The sequence below is a fragment of the Mus pahari genome, chromosome 1 (genome assembly GCF_900095145.1).
Source record: "Mus pahari chromosome 1, PAHARI_EIJ_v1.1, whole genome shotgun sequence".
Classification (NCBI taxonomy): domain Eukaryota; kingdom Metazoa; phylum Chordata; class Mammalia; order Rodentia; family Muridae; genus Mus; species Mus pahari.
The window spans coordinates 117,675,216-117,688,100 of NC_034590.1; the positions used below are offsets into that span (position 1 = coordinate 117,675,216).

Below are 12,885 nucleotides of genomic sequence, written 5' to 3' on the forward strand. Positions count from 1 at the left end.
AAAAAAAAAAAAAAAAAAAGACTTCAAAACCAGTTGGGTGTGGAGCTACATACTTGTAATTCCACAGTTCAGGAGGCAGAGGCAGGAGGATCACTGCAGACTCTGGGCCAGTAAGCTACATAGTAAGCTCCTCTTTCACAAATTAAAAAATAGAGCCATATGTGTTAGCACATGCCTTCTTTAGTCTGAGAACTTAGGAGGCAGAGGCAAGCCGATCTGTGAGTTCAAGACCAGCCTGGTCTTAGTGTTTTAGGCCAGCCAGGGGTACCTAGTAAGATGCCGTCACAAAATAAAATTAATCCACTGTATAAACAAAAGAGCTAATATGGCCCAGCAGCCTGAAGCGATGGCCTTATGCAAAGAAAGGTGTGCTTTCTAACACAATCAGGAAGAATCCACAGTGTGCTCAGTCCTAGATGGGGTGTGTACCCCAAAGGCTGAGGGATCTTGGAAACACTTTGCAATTCTATCCTACTGGCCTCAAGGACCAAAAGGGCAAGAAAGTGATTCTGTGGCTGGTTGTAGTTAGAGGAGTCAGGACACAGAAGAAATTAGCAGGCCTCAGCCCGACTTCATCTCTGGGCAGGGTCCCACTGCGCCCGTCCTTGGGATGTCCAAACATGTCCTAGGAGTGAGCCAAAAGATGGACACACGTGGCCTTGGTGGAAGGTTGCAGTGTCCTCTCTCTCAGATGTCACCACTGCCTGTACTTCAGAGCAGGATAAAGACGATCCGGTCAGAGGAAGGTTCTGCAGGACCACAGCAATGACTATCATGAGTCACCTCACATCTCCTGCTGGGAAGGGTCTCTGAAGGAGTGAGGGAAGGGAGTGTTAAGTCCATGGAGGGGCAGCACAGTAGCTTACACAGCCTCCACCACAGGGCACAAGGGTTGCATTTGCTGCAGGGGGCCCATGCTCTGAGTCCTGGTACTTTCTGTGTCACATGGCTGGAAACACAGCTTCTCTCTATTCCTGAACGGTGAGCCTCACGAGGAAGCTCAGTGTAACCCTGACCTTGGAAGAGACGGACGGAAAAGCCATCATCACGGAGATCCAGGAGAAGAGGACAGACTGGGCTCAGTGAGATGGCTCAGTAGTTAAGAGCACCCAACTGCTCTTCCAAAGGTCTGGAGTTCAAATCCCAGCAACCACATGGTGGCTCACAACCATCTGTAACAAGATCTGACGCCCTCTTCTGGAGTGTCTGAGGACAGCTACAGTGTACTTAAATATGATAAAAAAATAAATCTTTAAAAAAAAAAAAAAAAAAGAGGACAGACTGACTCCATGAGCTCCTCAAGACACAAGCCAGTGCCACCCTCCAAAGTGCCCGGAGGGAACATGAGGAAGTTAATGGCCATGCTTAAATATGATGAACTAAGCAACTTGGAGCTAAGCTGGGAGGTCACCCCTGCACTTCATTTGTGTGTGTATATATACATACATACCTATATACAATTTTTTTTTTGTTTTTTCGAGACAGGGTTTCTCTGTGTAGCCTTGGCTGTCCTGGAACTCACTTTGTAGACAAGGCTGGCCTCGAACTCAGAAATCCGCCTGCCTCTGCCTCCTGAGTGCTGGGATTAAAGGCGTGCGCCACCACACCTGGCTACAATTTTTTTGAGACAGAATCTTGCTATGTAGTCCATGCTGGCCTCAAACTCTATGATCTTCTTGCCTCAGCCTCCTATAAGCTGGGACCATAGGCATGGACCACAGTAAGCCCTACAGCCACCATCTATCTTATGTAAATTAACAGGACCCCAGGATCCTGCCCCTCCTCTATTGTAGAAGCCAGACTGTTCCCTTTCCCGCAGGCTGGCCAGTGTCCTTAGGGTAACACATGCTGCACCTAACTTGGGTTCAGCTGTTGCTCCAGCTTCAGCAGCCAGAGGTCTAATATTTAACTTTAGCCTAACACTTAAGTGGTTTGGGGTTGGCCTTGTTCTTTTTTTAAGATAGATCTCACGATCCTATCTAAGTAAATGCCGGTTTTGAATTTCATAGGTAGCCAAGGGTAACCCTGAATTCCTGATCCTCCTGCCTCCACCTTCCAAGTCCATCTTCACATCTGGTTTATATACGGCGCTGGTGTGCAGGAAGCCTTGTTGTATGAGGCGAGCCCTCCACTAACTGAGCAACTTGAACCCTGAACTGTCGCCTGACTAAAAGCACTCAGAGGACTCTAGACCTCAGCCTCTCGAGGCACACTGTGCTCGAATGTGTACAGTGTCAGGTACAGGCATCACCTGGGGCAGGAGCATACCTAACGTGTAAAGTGCTTGCTGAGCAGCTGGTGAGCCTCAGGGCAGAGTCTCCTCCAGCCTGCTCTAAACCTCTGCCCTTCCACCCGCAGGTCCTTGCTGCTGGGATGGGCCAGAGTCTAAGTAGTTCAGATTCCAAAGGTCTAATTTCTCCTTCAGGCCAGTGTTTCTTAAGGCAGATCACCTGACACCCTGGGTGCTCGGACTTTTTCCTAACTCGTATTTGAGAGCAACCAAGAATCCAGCCAGCACTGGAAAACCCAACCTTTGGAGGAAGAACAGACTCCCCTCCTCCACCCCCACCCCCCAACCCCCCCTCCACCCCTCCTTTTGGATACAGAGATCAGTCTCATTGCATAATCCTGGCTGTCTTCAACTCACTATGTAGACCAGGCTGGCCTTGAACTCATAGAAATAAATGCCCCTGCCTTTGGCTGGGATTAAGGGTAAATCAGGTACACCTGGCTCCATGGTTTGCCGTGTTAGATGTCTGTGTTTGTGTGCGCTCAGAGAGGCCCGAGGAGAAGGTCAGCTGTCCCAGTCCCATCTTAATTCCCTGAAGCAGGGGTCTCTTGGTGAACTTGAAGCTAGGCTGTCTTTGCTCTCACAGGGTTACAGGCTGTATGTGGGGTACTAGGGATTTGAACTTAGGTCCTCGTGCTTGCATGACAAGTGATCTTAGCAGCTAAGCCATTTCTCTCGCCCTGTTTATTTTTTTTTTTTTCTTTTTGAGACAGGGTTTCTCTGTGTAGCCCTGGCTGTCCTGGAACTCACTCTGTAACCAGGCTGGCCTCGAACTCAGAAATCCACCTGCCTCTGCCTCCCGAGTGCTGGGATTAAAGGCGTGCGCCACCACGCCCGGCTGCCCTGTTTATTTTTTAATAGAATTGGTCCACTGCCAAATCTACTCCTAACTGCAGGAGCAAATCTGTGCTTCTGAACAGACTTCCTAAGCGGAAAGTATGAGCCACTGCTCAGCCAGGGAGAAGCCTGTGTTTGGGCTTTCCCCAGTCCAGTTCTTTTGCCATATTTGGAGAAAACCTCCTCCACTTTTTTAAAAGTTGTCTTTAGTAAGCCTGATAAAGTGATATACACCTTTAATCTCAGCACTCAGGAAGCAGAGATAGCCGATCTCTGAGTTGGGGACCAACCTGGTCTACACAGTGTTAGGCCAGGACTACAGAGTGAGAACACATTTCAAAAAGGAGGGGGGCGGGGCAGAGGAAGTTGGACCTGATGAGATGGGCTCAGCAGGTAAGTACTGGATACTCCTCAGGACCACCAGGCTTTGAGTCCTAGCATCCACAAGATAGCTCACAAGTGGCCTTAACTCTCATCCCAGAGGATCTGATGCTCTCTCTGGCCTCCAACGGCACTGCAGACATACACATAAACAACACACACACACACACACACACACAATGTTATTTTAAAAATAAAATTTGTCTTTAGGGATTTGGCAAAGACTTTTTTCTCGTCTGTGTAGCCCTGGCTGTCTTGAAACTCACTCTGTAGACCAGGCTTGCCTGGAACTCATAGAGACCTGCCTGCCTGCCTGCCTTTGCCTTCTGAATGCCAGCATTAAAAGCAGGTGCCACCAGGACCAGCCCAAAAATACTTTCTTAGATCAGGGCAATAGGGGACCAATGAGACTGAAGGCAAGGAAGTGGGAGATTTTTGTTAGGCAATGCTTGTCCTAACAGTGTGTGTGTGTGTGTGTGTGTGTGTGTGTGTGTGCGCGCGCGCGCAAACATCACTGGCAGTGGGCAGTTTACGAGTAAGCAAATCCTTGACTCTTGCCCATCTGTTCGTGACTCAGGCAGACAGAAAGCCAAACAGTAGAGAAACCAAAGGTGCCACCAAACAGGCAAGTGCCCTACTCAAAAATGGGAGGCAAATCAGGAGTTTTGCAATCTGGGACATTACAAGGTAGGAAGGTACCCAGGACCGGGGGGAAGTAGAAAATTAATTTCTGGGCCCCTTGAGTCTCAGTGAGGGAAAGAGGAAGGGTGAGGAGTTCTCTGGCCCTCTCAGTTCCTTGGACAAAGCTGAGTGAATGCACACATCTCATTTCATTTATAAATAACCCAGGAACATTTTGTTTTCAGTTTTCTGGGGCTGGGTTTTCTCAGCACACAGGACTCTGGGGAGACATGGAAACCATGACCGGTCAGTCTCAGTGTTGCTGGAGACACAGCATCATGTAGTTATTCAGATGTCTAAACAACCACCTCATTTAAGATCCTCTGCCTCCGGCTCTTCTTTGAACCAGCCCTGAAATTACATCTCCGGGGTGGACCCTCATCTAGGCTGTGTAGGAGGCAGAAATCATCTAGCTTCCAAGGCTGGCCGAGGTCTGGACTGGGCTTGCCTGAGGCTCCTGTCACAGCCTCTGTCCAAGAGCTTCTTTCTAAAAAAAGGGGGCCCATGACTTCTGCGTCTTACTGTGATGGATGGAAAGGAGGCTAATGAGATGAGGGTTGTCGGGACAGCTCAGTGGGATGACACACTTGTCAGGGCTGTGGTGACCTGAGCTCAGGTCCAGGGTCCACATGGTGGAAGGAGAGTTGTAGAGGAACAACTATATAGCATGTGCATGCCTCGCCTGTTAACTAAGACGCCTATGGCCTATGGTTTAAGCAGGAAATAGAAGGTGGAACATAGGGAGAAGAAAGAATTCTGGGAGAGGAGGTGGGAGATGTGCCAAGATGATGTAAGGAGCATGGTACCTGAGCACGGGTAACCAGCCAAGGCAGAACGCAGGTTCTATTTAGCTATGATCTAATCAGAAAAGGGCCTAGCTTATGGCTGAGATCTTTGTAAATATGTTTTTAATCTGAGCCTTATTTCTGGGAGCATGGGGCTGGGTGGGAGAATCAGGGTCTAGCCTCAACAGAGAACTCCTGAAAGCTGTCTTCTGACTCATACTCACCCCCTCCACCATGGTACACTTGACCCCCCCCCAGGTACACTTGCCTCCCCATGGCACACCCCCCCATGGCACACTCACCCCACTCCCATGGCACACTCACCCCCTCCACCATGGTACACTCGCCCCCCCCATGGCACACTTACCCCCATGGCACACTCATCCCCCCACACTCATCCTACCCCCATGGCACACTACCCTCCTATGGCACACTCACAACAACCCCTACCACTCAAAAAAGGAGAAACTCCAGATCAAATAAGAAGCCATGGCCCAGAGCCTACAAGCAGGCTGGAATTTGCTGCTCTCTGGCAATGATCTCTGAAGTGTATGACCAAACCTTCCCCCCTTGCCTTCTCTGGATCCCACCTGACTTAAGACCCCTCAGTATGCACACAGCTGTCTTCCGATGAGATCCCAGCCTAATCCCACATAGGTGTGTCTAGCTCACAGGCTTCCAAATCTCTCAAAGTTTTCAAGTAGGAGCCAAGGCTTTCAAGTTTCCATGATTTTTTGTTGGTTCTAGTGGTGCTGGGGGTGGGCCCTACTGCCTTGTGGACGCTAGGCAAGTGCTCTACCACTAAGCTAGGGGTTTAGTTTTGTCTTTTTTTTTTTTTTTTTTTTTTTGTAAAATATTTTATTTTATTTTTTTTTTTTTTTTTTTTTTTTTTTTTTTAAGACGGAGTCTGTTGCCCAGACTGGCCTCATATTGGTGGGTTCAAGTGATCCTCCAACCTTTCCAAATGGCTAAGACCACAACTGGGTGCTAAACAACCCCTCGGGTGCTTTTTAGACTTCTCCAATGGCCCTCCTCCTGCCACTTGGGTGACCTGATACTAGTTACCTAACAATCATAGTCCCCAATTCTCTGACATCACCCACTAGACACCAGCAGACAGTCAAGGGGGCTTAGGTGTGGCCAGGGACGTTGGCGGGGAACAGCTACCAACTGGAAGGAGGTTGGGACTCAGAACGGAACAAGAGATGGTACTGGTGGTGTCCCTGACAGGAAAGCGGAAATTTTGGGGCTTTTAATTTCCCCTAAGTTCCCACAACATTTCATTGTTGCTCAACACTGCCCCTCTTCCTTACAAAGGGTATTTCCGATTTCACTTCCTCCAAACTCATCTAGCCAGAAAGCTGCAACTTCTTTACCCCATTCCGCAGCTGGCACCGCCTTGGTGAAAACTCCCCGCTAGGTCACGTCAATTGCGTCCATTGCTGTGTCCCTCTCCCATCAGCCTGAGTGGAGTGCCAGCGCACTCCTCCTTCCTTACCGACATTGTTCTTCCCGGTGTCCTGTACTCCCTCGGCTTTCCCTATTCCCGCTGTCCTGTCCCTCTCCAAAGTCGCTAAAAGACCAAAGAGTGAGGCTCCCGAAGCTTTTGAGAGTTCCTAGCCTGTGGAAACACTGCAGTTGGGGAGCGCAGTTGAAGTACTTGGGGTGTCCGGAAGCCCACAGGTGCTAGATGGTGCTCAGACTTAGTACATTTTGAGGCCACATTCTGGCACCCGCGACCGCAGCACTTCCGCGAGCCATCCCTCGAGGGGCGGAGCAAAACAGGTGCGGTTGCCAAGGCACCGCAGCCACGAGCTCGCGATATTTGAAATCAGCTCCTAGGAAGCAGAAGAGGACGTGGCACGCGAATGGGGCGGGGCCTGGAGGGCTCTTCCCCCGCCTCCTCTCGGGCCAGCCTGGAGGCGGCGGCCAGCGTGCCGGAACGCCGGGCTCCGGCTTATTATAAAGGGGCGGCTCGGCGAGGCTCGCGCGACCCTCGGCAGAGGGCGCTGTCGTGGTCCCCACGCCGGCCCTCCAGCCTGCGCCTGCGCCGTGCGGGCTGCGCCCCGCCCCCTGCCCCTCTGCCCTCCGCCGGCCGGCCGGCCCCTCCTCGGCCGCGCGCCCCAGTCCCGCTCAGCCGCCGCTCCGTCCTGTAGCAGGCAGCCCCGTCTCCGGCAGCATGTTCAGCTGGGTGAGCAAGGATGCCCGCCGCAAGAAGGAGCCGGAGCTCTTCCAGACGGTGGCCGAGGGGCTGCGGCAGCTGTACGCGCAGAAGCTGCTGCCGCTGGAGGAGCACTATCGCTTCCACGAGTTCCACTCGCCCGCGCTGGAGGACGCTGACTTCGACAACAAGCCCATGGTGCTCCTGGTCGGCCAGTACAGCACCGGCAAGACCACCTTCATCCGCCACCTGATCGAGCAGGACTTCCCGGGGATGCGCATTGGGCCGGAGCCCACCACCGACTCCTTCATCGCGGTCATGCACGGCCCCACCGAGGGCGTGGTGCCCGGCAACGCGCTTGTTGTGGACCCGCGGCGCCCCTTCCGCAAGCTCAACGCCTTCGGCAACGCCTTTCTCAACAGGTACCCACCCACTCCTTGCCCCCCAGCGCGAGGACCACCAAAGGCCTCCGGAGCCATTGCCCCCAGCCGGCCTTTGTCTTCGAGAGCCCCCGCCAGACCCTAGGCGACCACTCCCAGGGACAGTGTGGCCTTGGTGCGTCCCACTAACTACCCGAGAGTAGTTAGGGACTAGGCATCGTCCACTCTTCTGGCTTCTGTCATTCCCAGAACCTTCCAGGTTTTCAATTTAACTCTCACATCCTCCCGCAGACCCCAGACCTACTTCCCACAGAGCGAGGTGGGGGTGGGGGGCTGCTGTGAGAAGATGAACCATTGCTGTCCCCCCTTTCTTGTTCTTCCTTCTGGAGGCACCCAGCTCATTCTCATCAATTTTCCTCCTCCGCTGGGGTCCGTTTTTTAAGTGTCATGGGAAACCCCGAAACTTAGATGTTCCTTTTGCTGGTGTGTCACTCTCTGCTTCACATCTCCAGGGACCCGTGGTTTTGTGTAGGAAGGGCAAGGAGGGTATGCTTTGGTCTGCTGATTTGGGGGCAGTCCCCTTTGAAGACAGGGACGAAGGAGTCTCAACACCTCTCCTAGAAGTAGCACTTACGTGAATGCCAAACCAGCCAGGAGTACAGGAGACAACCCTGTCTCAAACACAACAAAACCAAAAAAGCTTAAGTCAGTGTTGCCTCAGGAGACTTCAGGGGGTGGTAACACTGTGACTCCTGAAATGACCAGATTCATAGTCTACGATAGATTGGATCGACTTTGTGTGCCTCCTGGAGACTCAGCTTTACCAGTTCAAGGGGCGAAGTGAGTTAGATTCAGCCCCTCAGGATGCTATGAATGAATCACAGTGGCCTGCCTGCCTGAGGAGCTCTAACACCCAGGATCTTTAAGGGCACTGGGGCATCCCAGACTCCTCCCACAGGAGGTATGACAGGACTCACAGACCCTGCCCTCTCTGCTCCCTCTTTCAAGGAGTGACTGTACATGCCTGTCGACTTCTGCATTCTGCCTAGGGGAACAGCCTTGGAAAGAATCTAAATCCTGCTTTCCAGGTCTCCGCCCTGTGTGAGCACATTCCTCTGCAGACACTGTCCAGCCGAACAGGGCGGGCCAGCTTGTTCTAGAGCAAGCTTGCTGCCAGGCCTGCCTCCTTTCATGGAGCTGATCTTTAACGTCCTTTTGTCCCGTCTAGGTAATTTCAGCCTATCTTGTTTTACGATGATGGCGTGTGCTTGACCGGCCTGGGTTGTGTACAATGCTCTAGTCCCCTTAGCCTGGAACCTTTGCCTAAGGATGTTTGAGCTTTGCTGCCCCTGTAGGTAGGCCATTGGCTCAGATTGCAGTTGGTGGGAGCCTTTGGTCTTGAGAAGTTTGGCTGCTGGGCTGAGCTCATTCATGCTTTAGGTCTCTGCTTCAGGAGAGACAGGAAGACTTGCTGTTCCAACGGCTGCTGCCTTCCTCTGTCTTCACCTCACTGTGAGGGCAGACCTCTTGTGAAATGAGGAACTTGGCACCTTCTCAGTTTCCCACCTGTGGAAATGGAGAGCTTAAAGGGCTAGAAGGACTGCCCACACCATCCCAGTGGCCTCCAGCTGGCCCCCAGCTCACTCAGTAACTCATGAATCCCAGGCTCTGCGGAACTGTTAAGGTTAAGGCTGTGCCCTGTACACTACCTCTGTCCTCCCCAAAGGAACAACTCAGGAGCTCTGGCCTGGGTACAGGGATTCAAGAACTATACTTCCATTTCCTTCTTGCCACCACCAATTTCAGAGGGTCTCTAAATGCTGGTGAAGTCCAAGACCGGAGCTGTGTCAGGATGTGCCTCTGGCCAGGGAGGACACAACAAAGGGGGCTTTTCTCTGGCTGTTACAGCTTTTCCTGGCACTCTTAAAGGGACCCATTGAGTCATGAACTTGATTTATTAGCACCCCCCCTTCCTAGGGCTGCTCAGAGATAGTGAGAGGAACAGATGGAGACAGGCATAAAGCAATCCCAAAAGGAGTTTGTGAACGCCCCTGCTTGCATAGCTGGACCCACTCACTAGTCCTAAGGACTCAAGTCCCCATCCTTGTTGCTAGGGAGGCATCCTTGCAGCCTCCTGCCTTTCTTGCGGTCCCCTTACCAGGCCTTGTTGAGTAGTAGGTTCTCATGGATCTGCAGATGCTCCTATGGGACCTCTATGTCTGTTACTTCTCAGCGCCAGCTCCACTTCCACTCCGGCTCTTCTTTCACACTCTCTCCATTGAGTACAGGAATTTTTTCCCAGGCAGGGGAATTGAGGTCTGGTGTGCAGTGACTTACAGCACTGGGGGCTGCTACACTTGGACACAGTGCTTTTCCCCTTGGCCTTCTGTCCCCAGCCCGTGGGGAGACTTATCATCATAACTTGGGGGTGTGGAACCACAGGAGACACTCATTTACTTGCTGCCCACTGTTGGAGGCCCAGTTTTAAGCCTGTATCTGGCAGACCATGGGTCTGTATTTTTTTTTCTCAGAGAGGTTTTTAAAGGAGCCTTTTCTCTGTCCACTCAAAAACCCCACCCTTTACATCAGCCGAGAGCTGCTCTGAGCTGTTCTGCTAAACTCTTAGCTCAACATGGAACTCGGATATGCAGCTAAGCCCTTACCTAGGGCTCACTAATAGCCCTCCATGGTGGCTTCCTCTTTCTAGGCTGGCTTTGACTTTGAGAATGGTGTGTCTGTACTCCTTCCACACAGCTGGCCCACTGCAGCTATAAGCAGTGCCCCAGCAGCAGAGCCATGGGCACCCTTGGAAACATTGTACATACTGCAATTGTTTTTGCAAGCTTGTAATCCCAGCACAGGGGTTGGAGTAGCAAAAAGAAGAGATCAAGGTACACCCCGGGGCCCACTAGCCAGTCAGCCAGCTGAGTCCCTGGGAGCGGCTGTCTAAGTAAGGTAGAGGAAGACACTTGAGGTTGTTCTCCAGCTCCCGTGTGTGCCTCTGCCCATACACAGAAAGAGACCACGCTGCTTTCAGTGAGGGGACTTTAGCCAGGTGGTTGGGGTTTCTTTTTTATCGATGTTGTTATTATTTTGCTCTGTTTCATTTTTCAAGGGTCTCTCTACATAGCCCTGGCTGCCCTGGAATTCACTCTGTAGACCTGGCCAGCCTCACAGAGATCGCCTGCCTCTGCCTCCCTTGTTCTGGGATTAAAGGCGTGCTGTCATGAGCACCTTTGTTACTGTATTCTTTTACATTTATTTATTCTGTGCAAGCATAGTTGCTGCAGCACTTACGGTCAGTGGATGGTGTGGAGCAGCCTTCTCCCTCCACCGTGTGGCTCTGAATATTGAACTGGGGTCATCGGGCTCCGTGGCAAGTGTCCTGCCCACTGAGCATCTTCCTGGTCCACTGAAACAGGGTCATTCTGTGTAGACCATGCTGGCCTGAAACTTAATTAGCATTGATCGTCCTGTCTCTGCTTCCTAAGTGCTGGGACATTAGGTGTGCACCACCATACCTGGCTAAAAGTTTTAAGGTGGAATTGCAAGATCTCGGTGTCAGGTGTCTGTCTTCCTTTAGAGATGAAGCACAATCCGAGCTCATACAGCTTTCTTTTTCTTTTTCTTTTTCTTTTTCTTTTTCTTTTTCTTTTTCTTTTTCTTTTTCTTTTTCTTTTTCTTTTTCTTTTTCTTTTTCTTTTTTGGTTTTTCGAGACAGGGTTTCTCTGTGCAGTCCTGGCTGTCCTAGAACTCAGAAATCCGCCTGCCTCTGCCTCCCGAGTTCTGGGATTAAAGGCGTACGTCACCACGCCCGGCCAAAGCTGGACACTTCTGATAGTGGTTTCAGTTCATTTGTCCAGAGGGAGGAGAGGGAGAAAAGCCCTCCCTTGATACCTAGATTAGTGTCCGTCCCACCCTGATGTATCTCTGGTGTCGCTGTCCTGCAGGTTCATGTGTGCACAGCTGCCCAACCCAGTACTGGACAGCATCAGCATCATTGATACTCCTGGGATCCTGTCTGGAGAGAAGCAGCGCATCAGCCGAGGTAACCAGGCTCTGCTGGAGAGCCATGCCCCATGCTGCCCTTCGGGCTTCTTCCAGCCCCAGGCTTTAAACACTGTAGTGTGTTCAGGTGACAGACTTCTTACCTCATACCTCATCTACACAGTGGTGACCTGAGGGGCCACAGCTGCCTCGCTGTGGTCAGGTGACCAGAATAGCCCAGCTAAGATCACAGTCTAGCCATGCTGGATGGCCAGATGTTTTTGGACCCAGGAGGCTTAGATCTCCAGCTGTGAAGCAAAGTAGCAGGAAATCGTCTGACGCTAAGTACCCCAGTCAATGTTGATTGGCCCCTGGACTCCTTGTCTCTGTTTGCATGGGGACAGTTTGCTTCCTAGTGTCATGTAAGTTCCGAGTAAGTTTAGCCAGTGTGTACACCAATCAGGCAAAAGGAGAAACTTGTCATGGTGTGCATGCAGCCCTCTGGCACAGGTGGAAATTTGCTTATATTTGCTTAGCCCTTGCTAGTCAGCAGACTCCCAGGCCTGTCCATACTGCAGGGGTTTTCCTGCTAGGCCCTAGTGCCTTGGCCAGTCCAGTTGTTTTAACTCTGACCAGCTTTTGCCATGTTTTTTTAAATTGTCTCATATATTACTTTCCAACCACAATTTCCCCTTCCTCCTCTCCTCGAAGTCTCCTCCCCATGTCCCCTTTTCCCCAGATCCACTCTTTTTGGGTGGGGATAAAGGGGGGCTCAAGACAGGGTTTCTCTGTAGTCCTGAAACTTGCTTTGTAGACCAGACTGGCCTCAAATTCACAGAGTTTGCCTCTGCCTCCCAAGTGCCGGGATTAAAGGCATGTGCCACCACACCTAGCCTTTTACCATGCTTTTTTTTTTTTTTTTTTAAGTGAAATAGAACTTTATTTCCGTAAACATAAAGATAACACCTTTCAAGCGTTCTTAACAGAGGCCAGGAGGGCTGTGGGTATGGCTCAGCTACTCGCCTAGCATGCCCTGTGTTCAGTCCCCAGGACAGCATGAACTGAGTGTGGTAGCACTGAAGTGTACAACAAGTCTAGGCTGGCTTAGGTTACTTAGAACCATCTTCTGGTGACTTGGATGGACAGCAAATCCCTCAATTTATTTGACTTAATCAGTAAAAGAGAACTTTTTGTATGGGGAAAAAAAAAAAAAAAAAAAAAAAAACCAGAAAAAAAAAAAAAAAAAAAAAAACAATAAAAACCAGACCCCAATCTCAGTGGGTCTTGTGCCTCAAGAAAACAGACCCTCAGGATGTATCCCAGCACTGAGCACACAGGCCAGGGCCAGGGCTCCCCACCTCCCATGTGTTTATCACATTGCTC

The 12,885-nt window shown here is 51.1% G+C and overlaps 1 protein-coding gene across 1 annotated transcript in view; it reads left to right on the forward strand.

The window, feature by feature from the left end:
- Positions 1-7,020: 7,020 nt before the first annotated feature.
- The window catches only part of Ehd1 (EH domain containing 1), a 21,126-nt gene continuing 15,261 nt past the window's right edge, over positions 7,021-12,885 (forward strand). The window contains exons 1-2 of the mRNA XM_029535123.1: positions 7,021-7,557; positions 11,466-11,563. Coding sequence (XP_029390983.1) covers positions 7,154-7,557; positions 11,466-11,563 — 502 coding nt within the window. The 5' untranslated portion in view covers positions 7,021-7,153. The remainder of the gene's footprint in view (positions 7,558-11,465; positions 11,564-12,885) is intronic.